This window comes from Phalacrocorax aristotelis, chromosome 1 (genome assembly GCF_949628215.1).
Source record: "Phalacrocorax aristotelis chromosome 1, bGulAri2.1, whole genome shotgun sequence".
Lineage (NCBI taxonomy): Eukaryota > Metazoa > Chordata > Aves > Suliformes > Phalacrocoracidae > Phalacrocorax > Phalacrocorax aristotelis.
This window is the reverse complement of record NC_134276.1, coordinates 75,162,335-75,181,547: the sequence shown is the minus strand read 5'-3', so window position 1 is coordinate 75,181,547 and position 19,213 is coordinate 75,162,335. Positions and strand designations below refer to the sequence as shown.

Here is a 19,213-nt window from a genome sequence, read left to right as displayed (position 1 = left end):
GTTTGGAATTTCTGCTGAATTAAAAACTTTTCTCAACCTTATCCTGGCAGTGGGACAAAATTTGGGCTGGCATAAAGCTGGCAGTAAGGTGGGGTACAGCAGGACAGAAGTAGCACGTATGTGATAGTTCCTCTGTAACCTTGGCTTTTCCCCAACCATATCAGACTGCTATGAGTGACTTTGACAGTGCCTTGGGTTTAATACCACTAGAGGTCATGCAATGTACTTATTATCTAAGCTGCTTTTGGAAAAGGCTCTACTACTCCACATCTAGTAGATGTATTTGTACTGACTGTATTTGCAGACACTGCTTTGGCCTCTCGGTGCCCCTTCTTTGTATGCATGGAATAACCATGCCACAGCAAACCACCCCATCTATTCTATTACCCAGACTTGGAATTTATCTCAAATAGCATGCAACAGGGGAAGGGTGAGGAATCAGGAATATGCAAAAAACAGTAGCATTAAAAGCTTTCTTTATAGAATGGAATATCCTATCCACTAAAATAAGGAATAAACAGGAAAAGACAGTGCAGTTTAACATCAAATCCTTCATTGCAATAGGACAAGTGGTGGCTGGCGTCTGACCTGTCTGCTGTGATGCTGATTCCACTAACGTATCTGCCTAGGACTGCTCCTATCTTGGGGGTACAGCCTGAGATAATATTGATTGCATCTTGAAGCAGCTGACAACTGATTTCTGTCTTTTGATTTCAAGCCTCTTGGTGTCTTTGTCCTCTTTGCCTTCAGCTAGCAGCCTAGCAGTCAACCAAATAACAAACAACCCTGTCCATATCATCCACATCCAGCTCCACCTCAGATAGGCATGCTTTTAGGGACCTGTCAGACTCCATACTCTGTCACAACTTGGCCCAGCCTTCCTATTGTAATTTTTGCAGTAGCTGAAGATCTGTTGTGAGAGGGCTCAACTGTTGGAGCCGGGATGTTTTCCCTTAGAGCTGCCATTGGTATTAGCCAGGGTCCATCAGGAGCTAAAACTTGTCCAGTGGCACTGCCCTTGCCAGCCTGAGTTTGCTTATTCTTGGAAAAGGACACCCAGCTCCCAGTACTGGCGTCACCTGGTCTTATTCTGCACTTATGTCTGATCCTCACCTTTCGGCTAGGCAGCCCCTTCTGACTCCCTTACTCAGGGTTCTCCCAAGTTGTGGGGAACTGGCTGCCTGCACAGCCTTTTGAAAAACACGTCTCCAAATTTCCTACAGGATTTGGCAGACCCAGAAAGATGAGATCAGTAATAGTCAACCAGTTGTTCAGTTTCCACAGTAATAAAAATTTTCAATTAAATTGTTCTCATCCTTTTGAAGCACCATTCTCTTAGCCTTTTGCCAGCCTGGAAAACTCTGGAGATAAGTATTGTTACTAAACTAGATATTACGTTAATAATTTCATCATTGATAATCTAATCTCATTTTATCATACATTGATAATCTCATCAATGTATATAAATACCTGAAGGGAGGGTCTAAACAAGAGGGAGCCAGCCTCTTTTCAGTGGTGCCCAGCGACAGGGCCAGAGGCAGTGGGCACAAGCTGAAACACAGGAGGTTCCCTCTGAACATCAGGAGAGACTTTTTCACTGTGAGGGTGACCGAGCACTGGCACAGGTTGCCCGGGGAGGTTGTGGAGTCTCCATCCTTGGAGATATTCAAAAGCCATTTGGACACGGTCCTGGGCAGCTTGCTGTAGGTGGCCCTGCTTGAGCAGGGGGTGTTGGATCAGGTGACCTCCAGAGGTACCTTCCAACCTCAGCCATCATGCGATTACCAGCCAGGTAACTGACATTCTGTCACTCTCTTAGTAAGTTACCTATTATCTATGTAGGAGATTGCTTAGATTATACAAATTGACTGTATTAGTATATTGATAGTAATTCAGCCCTTTCAGCAGAAAAAGAGCCTGTGGAAATAGGGCAGGCAAGTTATACCTTCTTACCAAACCAATAAGCTTCTTTCAAAACTACAGAGCACATCATCCAGCATGATGGGAGCCATTTATGTCTCAAGCCTGCTTCTCTGTGGATGTTTTAGGATCTAATAGTTATAGGTGAGCTTGTTTTTCTGCAGAAGAAACTAGAAGCTTCCTGATTTTTTTCCAGAACAAGAGCAAAATTAAGTACCTTCAGGCATAACTTCTCAAGGTAGATGTAACCTTTTTCTTTCATATATCTAGCCATGCCTCTCGGCTGCCTAATTCAGATGAAGCCAAGATACTTAGCATAACTTTACTCACAAAGATTCACTTTCTACCCTATGCGATGCCTACAGGCATAGCGTATTCAGTGTAATTGAGATGTAATCAAACATAATTTTGACTTTCTGTTTCTCTATCAAGAACAGAACAGACGGCTTTTCCAGGAGAGTTTTGCCAAAAGTTTTGGTAAAATTGTGCAAATATGGACTAGAAATATTGTATAACAAATTTGAATGCCACAACGCTGCACCCATATTTTTCCCAATCTTTCCTCCTCTGCGCTTTAGAACTGCATTCGAGGAAACCTTCCATAGGCGCTTTTTCTGGTAGTGGCCAACTGACAGCTGACAGTAGCAGAGCATTCATGCGCATGTTTTCAGTTTCAAATGATGTTCACATAAATCCTCACAGGATAATTTTGTGCAGGAGGTGAAATTATAATTCATGTGCCTCAACAGAGACTCACTCGCTCTTTTCCAGAAATTTTTCAGACTCTTCTGGAACAAGTTGAGCTGTGGCTCTGGGATATTCACTTGTTTAAATATTTGTGGGGGATGTGGTGGGGAGTGATGAGTGATGGGAACAGTGATTGCTTTGCTGCTTCTTCGAGCAATTATAACATTGAAAGGTATAACCATGATTTGCACCTGCAAAGGGTAAGAAACTGCCGCCTTCTGGGGGATAAGAGAAAACCTGCTTTGTCCCTAGTAGAATGACACTGCCTGGTATGACATACAGCTAGAAGGGGAAAGCAATCTGTTTGGGTATGAGGGACATGACAGAGCACCTTCTGTAGATAAAATTTCTAGTCATATCCCTCTCAGACACTTTGAAATTTTGCCATGACATAAAAGCTGTGAGATGTGGCTGCGTAGCGAGTGACTTTTGCACCTTGCAAATAGCACAGAACAGCTTTTACTCTAGCTAGACTTTTGTCTACTGGAAAGGCTAATGTTGATTTCTGCATTTGCACTGGTGGAAAACATCAGTTCTGGAATTTTCCTGGAAATATAACACCTCTGCAGAACTGGTACTAACAGAGAAATGTGTCATAATTTTTAACACTTCTGACAAACTAGAGGTTCCTTCCTGAGTCAAAACATGACATCTTCTTCAGAACTGAACTGCCGACCAATTAGTTGTCTTTAAACTCATGTCTGCGATAGGGCATGTTTCATGGCATCCCAGGGTATGGGGATGTCCTACATGGACCAAGGAGGGCGATCCAGCTGTTTCCAGAAGTTGGCAATAGATTCAAAATGTGTTGCCATTTGAAAGCACAGTGATAGGAGGTTTTGGTTTAAATGGGAAGAAAGGAGAAAGAAAGGGAGGTGTTAAGGAAAGTGGTTGACATACTAGCTGCTCTGCAAAGTTGACCTGCCTGCTAATCAACTTGCTACCGCATTCTGGATTAATGTGCTAGAAAATTTGAGCGTGCAAGGGGAGTTGCACAAACATGCCACATACTAAGATAAGGATTTGTTTGATTTTCTAGTTTTTTATAAGTGCAAACAATTGTGAGGCCTTCCTCTATCAGAACCAGTCCTACAACGGCATGTTAGATCAGGGAAAATCTCAGAACTTCTGCTTTCATCAGCACAAAGGGGCAGCTCCAACAGGCTTGTGTAATACAGAAAAGGTCTCGATAGAGTGCTAGCTCTTCAGTGTTACTGACAAGGAGTGGACAATGTTACCACCAACAGCTCAGAGGGGAAGCAGGGCTTGAAAATAGGACCTTGCATTTGCCTCACATGATATTATTCCACTCTGGGAATAAGAATAAACCTGAAGTGCGCATCAGTTCATGGTGATAACAATGTCTTTCATAACAAAGGAAATTATAAAAATGCTGAATGGACTATTTGATGGTGCCTCTGGCAGGATGAACTTTTTCATAAGACGGTGTTTTGGTCAGAGTCATGTGAATCATCCTGAGAGTCAATCATCAACTACATGCAAATGCACATATTTATTAGTGTTTAATACCAAAATCCTCCTGCATCCCTGTTGAATGGCTAGATTTTGCCCTTCGCTCTAGTTCAGTGCCATCTCATAGCTTTAGTTTTAAGCTTTTAATGCCTCTTGTTGTGATCCCACTTGGCCGTTGCCTTCCATCTCCCTAAGCACCCATCATTGTTTCTGCCTCAAAGGTGACCTCTCAAACAGCAAGCAGATCAAAGACCTCTGCCTGGGACTGGATAAAAAAATAACAAATGGAAGAAGCAGGGATAGAAAAAAAGGATAGTTTTGCTGAGCAGAGAGGCCTCATGAGTTCTGCAACATTCATGGTGGCTGCCAGACAGAGGTAACATCCAGGTACCACCAGTAGAGAACACGGAGGTGTAGTTGCAGAACAGCTTGGGAAGGCAGGTGGAGGCCTGCCAGAAAAAGTTTGGAGCACAAACTGTAACCACAGGGTTATTACAGTGATGGAGCTAACCCCTGTGGTGAAATTACTGATGTTCCTAATGGACTGAAAACACCACAGCAATCTGCTAGCTACACCGCTGTAAGAAATCGAGCTGTGTGAACACAGCTGTCTTACAATGATGCAGCTTGGTTTATAGGTTGATGTATAGACAAGCTTGACTTGATACCTTTTTACTTATTTGATATCACACCCTCCAGATGATCCAGCTTAAACCAGTTAAACTATTCATGCACCACGATACCAATCCATGAGTGTAAAGAGACAGCAAGCTTTGGCCTGCAGGAACCAAATGTACTGTGCGTATCAAATTCTTTGGCAACAACATATTAGACAGAACACTGAGTTGCAGAGAACTTAATTACATCACTCTTGAACTTTGATGCCCTAAATGGACAGAAACAATCATACTCCCATCACCAATTTGTGTATGGGATTTAGTTACACCCACATAGTCCAGAATAAGGATAAGTTGTGCCTGATTTTGTGCACAACAGTGGTGAAGACAACTTTTTTAATTCAGTAAAAATATTTTGGGACAGTACTTACTGATATATTGATTTCAGTGGAGGCCTTCCTGGGATAAGGTGATACCTGTGCAGAAGCTACAGGGGCAAGGCAGCAGTGAAAACACCTGTATATGTGAATATGGAGGTTTAAAGCTTGTGCTGATGGTAGCACTGACACGCCAAACTATGGGTGAACGCTTTCCTCCACAAACAACATAGTTCAGCTAAAAAAAAAAGTAAAACTGTGCTGTTATGCTTAACTGCTAAAAGAATTGCCTGGAAAATTCTCATTGTTACCCAGAGAGCAAGAGGCATAGAGCATAGTGAACTGTGCGAATGTTGAAGATAAAACACAGGTTACTGATGAGACACTTAGTGGAAACTAACTTAAGACCCTGACCGCAGCTCAGCTGAGAGGTAGATGAAATTATAATAAACATGGAAATTGTCGTCTTAAAAAAGCCACCATACGCTTAGTGACAGGCTTTACCCAGCACACTGCAGCATACAACAAGAGTAAAATAGACAAGAGCCTGTTATCACCATTCAGCTTTTTACTTTACAACTTTATCAGCATTACACATACCTAGGACTGTTTTGCACACCTGTACTCTGCTGTGAGGCCTATAGGTTTTTATATCCTAAAGATATACATTATGTTGTAATTAGGTTGTGTATCCTAAAGACACACAATAAAGATTTAGTGATATAATGCTCTCATTATACCAGAAATGTTAATTTTGAATGTGAGGTTTAACGTAAGGCAGTCTTGAGGAAGTAGTTCTTAATGGTTCACATATGTTGAAGAGCTAGGTTTTCAGGGCAAATTAACGCTTTTCATCTCTAAGAGGTTTACAAATGACAGCACTATCAATGTAAACTTCCAGTCCTGCACAATCAAATATTTAAAGGTAATTGCACATAATTATACCAGATTTTGAAGGTTGTTGAGGTGTTTGCATAAATACCATATTTAAAAGGAGTACCTATAAATAAAAATGAGGTTTTACATAGCTGTCATCTTGAAAATGTTTCTAAAAAGGAGTCTCCTAAATAAAAGTATATGTGAAAAGAGACAATTCCAGATCCACTAGCAGGAGGAGAGAAAGTTTGGAAGAGACACTTTTGTAAACTACAGCACCCCAATAAGTACCCTCAGAAATAGCCAGGCAGCAATGTCGAGAAAGAGGACAGCACTAAAGGAGATAGGGCCTGCCATATAACTAATTAAACTTGTGTCCAAAGGTATTCTGCTTTCTTTTCATGCAAAATAGCAGCTAAAATAGATGTTGGAAGTTGTGATTGAAAAGAACAATTCTGTGAGAAACGCCACAGGAGCAGAGACGTCAGCACTGCTCACACCACCACTGGAAATGGGGAGAGAATTCCTCCGGTAGCCAAAGGCAAAGCACACTCCTCCTGAAGCTGATAAAACAAAAAAAACCCTCATGAACCTGAGTTTTACAGCTGTTTGTATTTCTTTAAAACCAAACATTTTCATTACTTGGAATTCCCTGTTTATTTTTGTTGTTGTGATTCATTAAAGAAAAAAGCTAAAGCAGAAAGGTCTGGTTTTGGCTTGTTTGCAAAAAGCAACTTTTCTTTCTCTCCCCCAACTCAAGATGATTTGAAAACGGTAGACATATGCTTTTTTTTTTTTTTTTTTTAGCAAAAGCATTTCAAATGAAAAATGCTGTCTAGCTCTATTAATTTCCTACAGTTGTCCTCCTTCTAGAAGCAAATCTCCAGTAGGGGGTATTTGGATGGAAAATCCCAAGGTATTTGCATTTAGAAAGTTTTTCTCTATCAGAAAAGAGGGGAAAAAGAAGAAAGAAAAGAAAGGGGGGGGGAAAAGAGAAGAGAGGAAAAGGGGGGGGGAACGAAAAGAGAGGAAAAGGGGGGGGGAACGAAAAGAGAGGAAAAGGGGGGGGGGAACAAAAAGAGAGGAAAAGGGGGGGGAACGAAAAGAGAGGAAAAGGGGGGGGAACGAAAAGAGAGGAAAAGGGGGGGGGGGACGAAAAGAGAGGAAAAGGGGGGGGGGGAACGAAAAGAGAGGAAAAGGGGGGGGGGAACGAAAAGAGAGGAAAAGGGGGGGGGAACGAAAAGAGAGGAAAAGGGGGGGGGAACGAAAAGAGAGGAAAAGGGGGGGGGAACGAAAAGAGAGGGAAAGGGGGGGGGAACGAAAAGAGAGGGAAAGGGGGGGGAACGAAAAGAGAGGAAAAGGGGGGGGGAACGAAAAGAGAGGAAAAGGGGGGGGGAACGAAAAGAGAGGAAAAGGGGGGGGGAACGAAAAGAGAGGGAAAGGGGGGGGGAACGAAAAGAGAGGGAAAGGGGGGGGGAACGAAAAGAGAGGGAAGGGGGGGGAACGAAAAGAGAGGGAAAGGGGGGGGGAACGAAAAGAGAGGGAAAGGGGGGGGAACGAAAAGAGAGGGAAAGGGGGGGGAACGAAAAGAGAGGGAAGGGGGGGGAACGAAAAGAGAGGAAAAGGGGGGGGAAGAAAAGAGAGGAAAAGGGGGGGGAAGAAAAGAGAGGAAAAGGGGGGGGAAGAAAAGAGAGGAAAAGGGGGGGGAAGAAAAGAGAGGAAAAGGGGGGGGAAGAAAAGAGAGGAAAAGGGGGGGGAAGAAAAGAGAGGAAAAGGGGGGGGAAGAAAAGAGAGGAAAAGGGGGGGGAAGAAAAGAGAGGAAAGGGGGGGAAGAAAAGAGAGGAAAGGGGGGGGAAGAAAAGAGAGGAAGGGGGGAAGAGAAGAGAAGAAAAGGGGGGGGAAGAGAAGAGAAGAAAAGGGGGGGGAAGAGAAGAGAAGAAAAGGGGGGGGAAGAGAAGAGAAGAAAAGGGGGGGGAAGAGAAGAGAAGAAAAGGGGGGGGAAGAGAAGAGAAGAAAAGGGGGGGGAAGAGAAGAGAAGAAAAGGGGGGGGAAGAGAAGAGAAGAAAAGGGGGGGGAAGAGAAGAGAAGAAAAGGGGGGGGAAGAGAAGAGAAGAAAAGGGGGGGGAAGAGAAGAGAAGAAAAGGGGGGGGAAGAGAAGAGAAGAAAAGGGGGGGGAAGAGAAGAGAAGAAAAGGGGGGGGAAGAGAAGAGAAGAAAAGGGGGGGGAAGAGAAGAGAAGAAAAGGGGGGGAAGAGAAGAGAAGAAAGGGGGGGGAAGAGAAGAGAAGAAAAGGGGGGGAAGAGAAGAGAAGAAAGGGGGGGGAAGAGAAGAGAAGAAAAGGGGGGGAAGAGAAGAGAAGGAAAGGGTGGAAAAAAGAGAAAGGAAAGGGTGGAAAAAAGAGAAAGGAAAGGGTGGAAAAAAGAGAAAGGAAAAGGTGGAAAAAAGAGAAAGGAAAAGGTGGAAAAAAGAGAAAGGAAAAGGTGGAAAAAAGAGAAAGGAAAGGGTGGAAAAAAGAGAAAGGAAAGGGTGGAAAAAAAGAAAGGAAAGGGTGGAAAAAAAAGAAAGGAAAGGGTGGAAAAAAAAGAAAGGAAAGGGTGGAAAAAAAAAGAAAGGAAAGGGTGGAAAAAACAGAAAGGAAAGGGGGGGAAGAAAGAAAGGAAAGGGTGGAAAAAAGAAAGGAAGGGGGGGGAAGAAAGGAAAGGGGGGGGAAAAAGAAAAGAGGAAAAAAAGAAGAGAAAAGACCCTACGTGGGAAAACACTCGAGTGAGCACATTCTCACTCTTTTGGGACAGGTTTTGCAAATTCAGAGACCCCGAGGGACCAGTGCCCGCGTTTATTCCCTTGCAGGTCCCAGGGAGACCATCAGCTCCGTCCCGGGCGAGGGCAGGTGACCTTCAATGCCGCACCCGCCTTACAAGCTGCTCACCGGCTTTACGGTGCGGTGAGACCGGCAGCGGGAGGGGCCCCGCAGCGCTGCCCGCCCTACCCGGGCGGCAGCTGCAGTTCCCGAAGCAAAGCCGGCCCCGCAGCGGGGGCGGGAGGCCGGACTAACATACACCGCGTCCCCACAACAGACACACCTACCCCCCGGTGCCGTGGCCGGCGGGGCTGCGCCTTTAAGGGGCCGGGGGAGGCGGAGGCGGCGGCGGGCGGGTCCCCGGGCGCTCCCTCCCTCCCGCCGCCCCTCCCCGCCCGCCGGCCGGGCGGTGGGCAGTGCCCGCGGGCCGCCGCCGCCGCGGGTGTGGGACGGGGAGCCGCGGCAGCCCTCCCGCCCGGCCGCAGCTATGGCTCTGCCCCTGCGCCGCCGGCGGCTCCCGCCGCTGCTCCCGCTGCTCCTGCTGGCAGCCGGCGGGCTGCGGGCGGCGGAGCGGAGCGGCGGCGGCGGAGGCAGCAGCAGCGCCATGGAGGAGCTCGCCACCGAGAAGGAGGCGGAGGAGAGCCACCGGCAGGACAGCGTGAGCCTCCTCACCTTCATCCTACTCCTCACCCTCACCATCCTCACCATCTGGCTTTTCAAGCACCGCCGCGTCCGCTTCCTCCACGAGACCGGCCTGGCCATGATCTACGGTGAGTCCCGGCGCCGCTCCCCGCCCCCTCCTGGGGCGGGCGGCTCTCTGAGGGCCGGGGTCACCGCCGGCAGGTGCCGGGCGGGGCGGGGAACGGGGCCCGCAGGCAGCGACCGGCCCCGGTGCTCGGCCGCGCCCCCGCCGCCCGCGGCGAGGCGAGGCGCGGTGCGGGAGCGCGGCGGCGGCGGCGGCGCAGGGGTAGGCCGCACCCCGCGGGGGAGAGGGAGCCCCGCCGCGGCAAAGCCCGTCGGTGCCGGTACTCCTGCGTCCCCTCCCCGGGCCGGGGGCGGCGCGGGGGCCCACGGCCGGTGGCTGCCGTGCGGCAGCAGAGCGGCGCCCGGGCAGCGGTGCGCCCCGGCGCCGGGCTGGGGGGGGGCACGGCCCGCAGCGGGGGTCACCCCGCCCGCTGCAGAAAGCCAGCTCGCTGGGGGGGGGGGGGGGGGGGCACTTCCAGCGGTCCGGGGTATGGCCGTGCAGGCCGCGCCACTAACCATTCTGCAAAGCCTGACCCAAGCGCCCTCGCCGTGCTGTGGCACGCAGTGTGCGAAAAGCAGCGTGTGTAAACTTGGATGTTCGGGGGTTTGCTCGCTGTCTCTTGGCGTGCCGCTGTCACGGGTGGCCCGAGTTTTGCTGCTTACCGACTAACCGTGGCGATGCCAGACACCCTCGGCAGGGCCCAGAGCTCGTCCTGAGCCCGCTGGGTGGAATAACCGTGGTACTGAGCTGAGTGTGTCATCTGCAGCACCTCTCCCCCCCGGTGAATGGGAGCAGAGGGAAAATAAATCCCTCAGCAGAAGGTGCGCTCTCCCCCGCGCTGGTGGGGCGGATGCCTCGGAGGAGCTGGGCTCCGTGCCGGTACCGTTAATGGCTGGCGCAGAGGTCTGCAGGTGAGCCGGAGCCCACGCCACGGAGTACTCACTCCGCTGTGAACCCACACAATTGTATTTCGTGCGCAGTTGGCTGCGCAGCACATAAACAGTTGCGATGAGGAGCAGCCATCCGTTTAAAAAATGATTTGTCTGGTGGTGATTGGCTGCTGCTGTAGCGCCAGGGGCACTTATTCTTCTTCGTGAGCTGAATCGGTTCCTGCTGAACGGTGAGAAACACCTACCCAGGGCTGGTCAGGAGAAGCGTGTTGAGGGTAACCACAGATGAGAAATTTGGCACTCGAGGGGAGCGGGAAGGTGAACTGTTTCTTCCCCAATGAGTACTACTGCTCGGGAGCTACATGATCGCTTGCAAAGCAGTGGAATTTTCCTCTGCTGATGCTTCTCTTAAACCATCCCAATTTGCTCTTAGTCACTGATCTCTTTGCTGCATTGCTGTGTATTTCACGTATGCTTGTTGCTGAAAGCTGACGAATTGACAGTTGGGCATATAAGTAAGTTAGGTGCTAGCTTGTTAATGCTTAGCAGCTGATGAGTGCTCATGAGATGGTAGATTAACTGTGTATGTGCTGACTGGAAGAGACGGGATAAGGTTGTATTGAAGATGTTGTTTAGGTATTACCCTGCTGTTGTCACCTTCAGAAAGTTCATTTATGTTTTAAGAGCATTTCAGTGATTTAGGTGTTTTTTACTTCATGGTGGAAATCTTGCGTACGTGGGAGCGCTAATGTATGCAATGCAAGTACCAGGACATCAAGGGCACTTGGGTATGCGTTTTGATGAGCTGTGTGGGAAATAAGAAATTATTCAACTGGAGAACTGCTGCTGCTCATTAAACTCAAACGAGTTTACTGTAACATCCAGTTCATGATCCAGGAAATGAATGCTAGGATCCCAGTTTAATGTACAAGTGCTCTGTGTCAGCAAAGGCACTACGCTATAGCCCTTTCTGCACCATGGGCAGCACTGCTGAAAGAATGACTGGCTCAAACCATTCCACATTCTTGGTGTGCCCTCGTTTAAATAATTTTGTTTTCACAGATCATTCCTCAATACAGTCACCTTCCAAATACACCCCTATAGTGTACCAAAATGCATGTTGTTCTCCCTCCCAAGCAAACTGACTCTTGCCATGTCATGGAAAACATCCGAGGAAACGTGTTTAGCAAGTTCAGTCCCTTTCTAGCGCTGTTAGCCTTCACGCCATAAAGCTCTGCTGAGACCTGGCTTCACTTCAGCATTTTGCAGACTTCCTTTAGAGCCAAGGAAGAAAACATAACAAGTGTCAAAGTAACTGTCTGTTATACTTCTGATAACCAGGCTTTATTCTTAAATAGGAGTTTCTCCTCATACTTCTTTATCACTTAAAGGATAGCAGTTAAACTGAGATAAGTTCCTGTTTTGCTGGTAACTCAGTATCTGAGAAACACATGTCTGTCAAACTATGCGTGTATTTAAAATGCATATATTTGATCAATCTGGCTTAAACACAAAATTATACGGCAATATTTCAGCCAAAGGTTTTGTACCCCTAAAACCACAAGTGTCTAGAATGAAACAGTTCTGGGTGTCTAAGCGTTCTCATAAGGATGTATTTTGTAGTATGTTATTTATGTAGGCTCCAGACTCTGCACACTAGGTAACTTTCACATGGTTTTATGATCAAGTCCACAGCACTTATATGATTTACATTCAGTTTTTCTAACAGAAAAAGCAAAACGTTTCTATCACAGCATTCTTCAGTGCTACCTAAGTGGCTTTTACTTACAGGAGAGTAAGCTAGCACTTCAGTGCTGATTAATTTTTATCATGGAGACAATGACCTAGGGAAAACTGGCTTGTTGTACCTAAAACCCCACCAAAACTGTTCATTTCACAGTGATGAATTTTTGCATGATTGTATTAGATCAAATGCATGTTTGACCTGAGCTAGTTAGAACTGCAGGTCTTGATGGTTGGTTGCTTCTTTTGCTCTTTAAGAAGAGGTGATGGAGTTGGATTTCTTTCTTTCTTTTTTTTCCCCTCCTCTCCTCTTATCTAGGCATGTTAGTTTACAGTAATGTACAATGAGACCGCTTTCCCTGAGCACAGTAGGAATCAGGTGGCACGACACTGGGTTGAAACGGTGAGTGGAGAAGCTGCCTCCTGCCAGAGTGAACTTTAGCCAACGCTTTTCACTTATCTTTTCTGAGAATCCACATATAAGCACATCCTGTTCTACTTTCATGATGTTTCTGCTGTTGATTTGATCACATTTCTGTTAGCATGTGCTTTACCCAGCTAGAGAGACCCGTGGCCCAAGTACTACTGGTGCTGCCAAAGTCTGCATTTCTTCCAGACTTCGAGTAGCATGTTTTCTGCTGCCCATAGAATGGGAGGTGTCTGCCATGCCTGACAGGTTCAGAGTGGTGGTCTAATTACCCAGTCCTCAACACAACAAATTTACTGCCATGTTCAGATTTGCTGTGCTTTATATAACTTCACCACACTAGCTGCTTCAGCTGAAGATTAAAAAGTTGTTAAAATCATTGTGCGGCCTTTCCATGTTTCTTATTTGCTGTGTTGTCCTTGTCCCTTCAGCAGACTGTTGCTGCTTCTCTGTTTTATTCTGATGTGTTAAATACCTTTCTCCGGAAACATCTGTTAAGACGTGAAATAACATGAAGTTTACATGAATGTTTAGTGACTTACAGTGCTGCTTTTTTTTTTTGATGTGCAATTTAAAATCTTATTTTTGGTGAAACAATATGAAAGTTACAGACCTCAGCTGCATGTGCTAGATCTGACGGCTGTGTATGTGAAAGAGGAAGGGACCTAACTTTTTTGAATGTCATAAAATACTTCGCACATAAAGCTGCAGGTTTAGGCACAATGCTGATTTGAATTGATTTTGCACCATGCCATCGCGCTGTGATTGTCCGCAGGTCATTCCACAAGATGCTTTTGGCTTATAAAGTGCTAAATACATTGAATTATTCTGGTCTTGAAACTGTAACAAGGGTGTTGCTCTGTGGAAGTTAAATACTTGCATGGGACAAATGTTCTGCAGCTACTCCGGCAACAGTGTTACTGATGCAAGTCACTATGGAGCAACTGAAAAAACCAATCAACCAACAACCCACAACAGAGCAAACAAGGAATTGAGACTTTGCTGACACACATATTCCAGCTTGCCACGGAATCATGATGCTCGCTTTTCTTTGTGTTGGTCTGAGGCCCAAGGGCAAAGTGTTCTGAGCTGTTTTTTTTCCTGCAGAGGTTCAACTGTGTGTGGCAGCTCTGTGTTTGGCAGGTTTCTTTGCTCTCTGCTGAGGGGCACCCCATGGACCGTGCACCTTGAACGCTCAGGGAAGAGCTGAAGGATGGGAAGTGATGGTGGCCTCCCAGCACTCCGCTCTTTAGGAAGCAGCTGTCTGGATATGTAGACGTGGTCCAGTGGTATCACACCAATCAGGCAATTAATTTGCCCCTTTTCATAAGTGATAATTTGGGTACCTGCAACCCACACGTCAGCACAGGTGTCAGTCCTACCATGTACCTTCTCTGGAAGGTTGCTCTGGAGCTGCAGGGTTGTTCTGGAACTGCCTGGGGGCCGCTCCCAGTGCTAGCACTGCAGGTAAAAGTAAAAGCAAAACTGGACTTGGGTGCAGAGAAAGAAAAGCAATATATGATGACGCATATAAAACTTCTATACCTTCTGTGGGTCAGAAATGAGAGATGAGGTAAACGTTCAGGATAAAAAACATCAGATTTGTTCTCAAATACTCTGTATCAGACTAAGTTTCTATATCCACAGAATAGATACAGAAAAGGCCTATTTTTAGCTTATCTGCCTGTGGTGATCTCTGTTACAATTCTAGTCCCAACACATGGCCGTGGAGATGTGTCAGGTCATCTCTAGCATCAAAACAATGGCAATGTTGGTATTTAATAAGCTGCTTTCACAGAAGCCTTCAAATTCTAGATTTAGGAGCATAACTCTGAGCACCCAGTTTTGAGAACTTTATCCTTTCTCTGGCAACTTGCTTGTTCCTCCTGGATATTTTTTTTAAATCACTTGGTTGCAGGCTTTCAAAGTGAGTCTTGCTCAATTTGTTGGCTGCTCAGGATGTTTTAATTGTATTGCAAATCTTGTCTGTAAGCTTGCTTTGTGGCCTGCGACTGGATGGAACTTACCATTTTATCTTGTGAGAGATTTTGGAAGAAATACTATATCTCTGTCATTAACCTACCTGTATTTCAGATTTGCTCTTCTGGTGGGCTAGTTGGATAGCTTATAAATTACTAATGTTTCTGAAATGTCTTTGGAGTACAATTCAGCTGTAGTCCTCAGAGCAGTGATTTTTATGTGGCCATCTTTTTTGGGGGTGGGGGAGCGGGGTGGGGTGTTGGCGGGGGGAATGTTTTGTGGGTTTTTTTTGGTTGCCTGGGTTTGTTTTTTTTTTTAGGGATGGCAGTGGTTTTAATAGCAATTGAGATAAATTAGTTCACTTTTATGTTTGTTAAGTTCAGCTTCCTGAGATGTTCTATCAAATCAGCACCAGAATACCCTTCTGATCACCAGCATGAGCCAAAGAAGAGAGAAATGGCAGCCCTGGGTTTCCTCTATGTGAGGAGGAAGCTTTTGGTGGTATTACTGGCTGTTGAAGCCAGTACTGCTTCCCAACAGCACACGGTTGTAGGAACCAACCAGGGACTGAAGGGGAGGGTGTTCCTTTGCATACACTGTAATTCTTATCTGAATTGGAAAGCTTTCACAAACAGATGCCAGTTCTGCGCTATTGCAGAGCTCACCCATGTGCCTGCCCTCTGCTCCTATGTGCCAGCTCAGTGGCTGTTTGTGTTGGTAGGAGCATGCTGAACTGAGGGTAGGTAACCTGATGTCTGGGGCACAGACTTGTGAGGTGGTTCTGCAGCATGTTATGGGTTACTGTTGCTCTTGTCTGAGCAATGTAGGAGCCTGAGGTTTTCCTTAGCCTGCTTCGGAAGACTTTTTTTGCAACCATTTCTGATTTTTTGTTGCAACCTTGCAATAGAAATATGGCTCTAAACCGGTCCTCCAAGGCACATCCCTGAAGCAGCACAAAGACTAAGCTCCTCTCTCTACTCTACTCCCGTAGCTTCTGCTCTTGGTACAGGTGAGAAGACTGAAAAGGGGACAGTGAGGGAGTATATAAAAGCTGTGAAATCTTACAAGATACCCAAAGCTGCTTCTCAGGTGCTGATGACATCCTCATCTCAGTGCTGCTCTGCTCAGTAACTGGGGGTCTGTATGTTTTGGGGACAAGGTGGATGGGATGGATCAGGTCTCGGTTTTCAGTTGTTTCCTTTCCCTTTGGTAAGTTAGGCCTTTGTTTTATGGACAATCATAGAAGGGTAATAAAGAATGTTTCCTTGGCTATGTTAACAAAAATCTATGTAGCAAGTGGCACGTAATCTTATCTCTGTGTTTCACAATATTGCATTGACTTATGCCTTATGCAAACCAAAATGAACAATTCAGACATTTTTCTTTCCAATATTTAATTAAAAAAAAAGTTGTGCTAGACTGAAGTGATTCTGTGCCTTCTTTTGCAATGCGTCTTTTACACACCTTTCCTGCTTTCTGTACTATACAAAGACTAGAGCATCCTAACGCTGAAGTCCCCTTCACCCTGAGCAATTAGCCACACAGCAGGGTGCTTTCGGAAGTGCCTCTGGTTCATCTGTACAGCCAGACCTGGGCAGTATTTAGGTGCAGGAGTGCAACCTGTAAAACGCTTTTTTTGAGTTACTGCATGTCCTGGGCTCACTAAAAGAGGTGGAAACTCTAAAGACTCCTGCTGTGTGTGCTTCCAGCTCCTACTGTCAGCAAAGTTGGTACAACTGGAAACGGGCATAAGCCTTGCCTCCAAGCTGGGATGGCTTCCCACAGCACACACAGATAGCTCTGGAAGTGGTGATGGGAAGGCTTGATTCCCTGTGAGAGGAAAGTGACATCATTCATCTAGTTATGCCCCCACTTGTGTCCTCTGTCCCCACAAACCTCACTTTGTGGGTGAGTAGTAGTCCTTTTTCCCTATCTCCTGTAGGAAGTTGGCCTCCCTGTACCAACCACCCCCATCCCCTGATATCTGAACAACCATTCTCTCCATTAGGTAGAGGTGGCAGTATCCATCCCCCTACTGATCTAGAAACCAGCAGGAACCAGGTCAGCCATTATTTAAAGAAAAAAGAGAAGGAAAAAAAAAAAGGTAAGCTCAGAGCTATGGTGTGTTATAGGACACCTCCTGCAATCCAGAACTATGGACCTTGGCCTGTTAGGGGCCAGAAGTAAAAATATTTTGCAGTTCTTATCTAGCCCTTTAACAGGTGCTGCGTACCGTGGATGCTCTTTCCTTGCTCACGTGTTGACTGCTGTGAGTCTGGCCCTGAGCTGTTGTACTGTCCCTGTGTGTTCAGGAGGCAGACTCAGTATTTAACTCAAGGCTTTTGTTTCCACTCTGACAGCCAGAAATACCAGCTTGTAGACTTTTTTTTTCCCCCCATCAGAGTCCTTATTTGTGACTCAGGATTAGGGCTTTATTCCCATTTAATACTGAATATAGGCTTTCTCCCCCTGCTTTAGACTAAGCGTTGTCTATATTGAAAGGATGTGATACAAGCAATTATTTTTTTTAGAAGGGTATTTATCTTGAAGGGGTTTTTACTAGTGTTGTAAAAAATATACAGTTGTTCTCAGCAGATCAGGTCTTTTCTGTGTGTACCAAAGATGGGTAATTTAGCTCAAACGCACAGCTCCCCCACCCTCCCACCCCCACCCCCATTAAAAAACACTTCAGCCTGCAATTAACTGAGTGTGAAGGGAGAAAAGAGAAATGGTATAAAACTCCTTTTTTTTGATGCCCTGAAATCAGACAATTCACTTTACTTTAAGAGTGCCTAACGGCCCTTGAAAGCGATGGTGGAAGAAGCTGAGGTTTTGTGTCAGGGAGAAATAGTTGAAGGCTCCCCATCAATTAGAGTAGGGGAGGTGAACTGTGCGCTTAGCTAGGGGAGGTGCGTGGTTTCTGCACTTTCTTCCTGGCTTCAGTATTTCATGTTCAGTTTCAAAGGCTGGGTTTAAGCTCTGCATTTCTCCTGATAAAGCTGTATGTGTGAGCCACGCATGGAAAAAGATCACATCCCTACCCAGTAGGTCTGTCCTTGCAAAGCCCTTGTAGGTGCAGCACTGCTGCCAGAAGTTGTTTGTGGGCTTACCTGCGCTGCCACCCAGATGGCCCAGCAATGGGGTAGCTCTGCTGCTGCTGGAGGGGCCTGCCTGTAAAGCTGTGCTGGTGGGGCTTGCAGGTCTGCTGCAGTCTGGGCTGCTTCTCCATAGCTGCCATTTTCTCTGCTTGCAGGGTTTTCAAAATACCTCACCCTATTGAAATAGGTTTTAAAGGCAGCTGAGGACCACTGAAACACCTGGTGCGAACATAAAGTGTGTGTAATGAGTGTATTACTAGTTCCTCCTCTGTTACTTTGTAAGCCCCTTTGAGGGGCAGCTTGAACAGCAGAGCTGTGGGTCTGATGGACACCTTGGTGTCCATACCTTTGTGGAAAGTTTAAAGTGATATGCTTATTCTGAATGTCATGCCTTTCCATAGTTGTCTTCACTTCTCACTTATACCTAAAGAATAATTAGTACCAAGATGATTTTTTTTTTAAAGTGTCTGATCTTTGGCTTTTTCTGCTCTTTCACTGTGAAGTTGGGGGACTATCGTCAACAAAAAAAAAGTGGAAACAAAGGACCATGTATTCTAAAATGTAGTTACCTTGTCTGTGCAGGAGATGAGTCTTCAATGTGCTGGCTGTGCGTGGATGCACCTGTGACTTACCATCAGTAGCTAGCTGAAGAGAAAGCTGCTTGTGTGGTGTCCCCTATGTGTGAGGTTCTCCCATGTCAGCTCTGCATCAGGGCATGCTGTGGCCGTGCTCGGTGCCAACACACTGGGAGTGTAGTCATTACTTCTGAGGCTCAGGTGCTATCCTGTTAATTCAAGAATTGGATTAAATATGAAAACTTCTGTTAACCTTTGCCGTTGCTTTGAATATAAGATACTAATGGAAGGATGTTATAACTGATGATAGTTTAAAAATATGAAGGGTCCCACAAGGACATGACTAGCTTTTGATTTGTACTCTTTGAATCCATTATATTGGATAATATGATTCCACACTTATTCTGAGAAATTATTATTTATTCACCCATTTCTTAGCACTTGATATCAAGTCCTTCAGTACTGAAAGGGGACTTGCATTTAAAGTATCATATACCTCTCATCTGTTGTTTTACTGCTGCACAATCATTGTGCTTACTGATTGTGTAATGGCCTTTTTCCTGGGAATAGTTTCCTTATCCATGAGACAGCTTGACTGTTCTTCCTTAAATTGCCTTCCTACTGAGCGAACTGTTAGTGTTTAGCCCCAGAATCCACCCTCTTCTCCAGCTAGAGAACTTGCTTTACAGCCTTTGCTGAATATTCAAGTCACCTGCCATGGAGTTGGACACTTGCCCCATCCAAAACTCTGCTGCGGCTGGAGATTGTGTATTTACACTCCCTGTATACCCAGCACTGTTGCTTGCAGTCCTAGGATCTGGCTGGTTTCGTAGGTGGATTACAAACTCTACTTTTATACACTGTGAAGTGTTTTTTTTTAAATTACATTTGGAGAAGTAGAGGCTTTATCTTGGTGTTTGACAGTGATTTGGGTTGGCTTTTTCATATA

General features: G+C 46.0%; 1 protein-coding gene across 4 annotated transcripts in view; it reads left to right on the top strand.

Moving 5' to 3' along the window:
- The first annotated feature begins 9,174 nt into the window (after positions 1–9,174).
- SLC9A7 (solute carrier family 9 member A7) overlaps positions 9,175–19,213 on the top strand; it is a 74,082-nt gene continuing 64,043 nt past the window's right edge. For 3 of the 4 annotated variants that reach the window (XM_075093974.1, XM_075093984.1, XM_075093964.1), the window contains exon 1: positions 9,178–9,576. In XM_075093974.1, coding sequence (XP_074950075.1) covers positions 9,294–9,576 — 283 coding nt within the window. In that variant the 5' untranslated portion in view covers positions 9,178–9,293. Of the gene's footprint in view, positions 9,577–19,213 lie in introns of all 4 variants that reach the window. The other variant, XM_075093993.1, reaches the window with a different exon arrangement.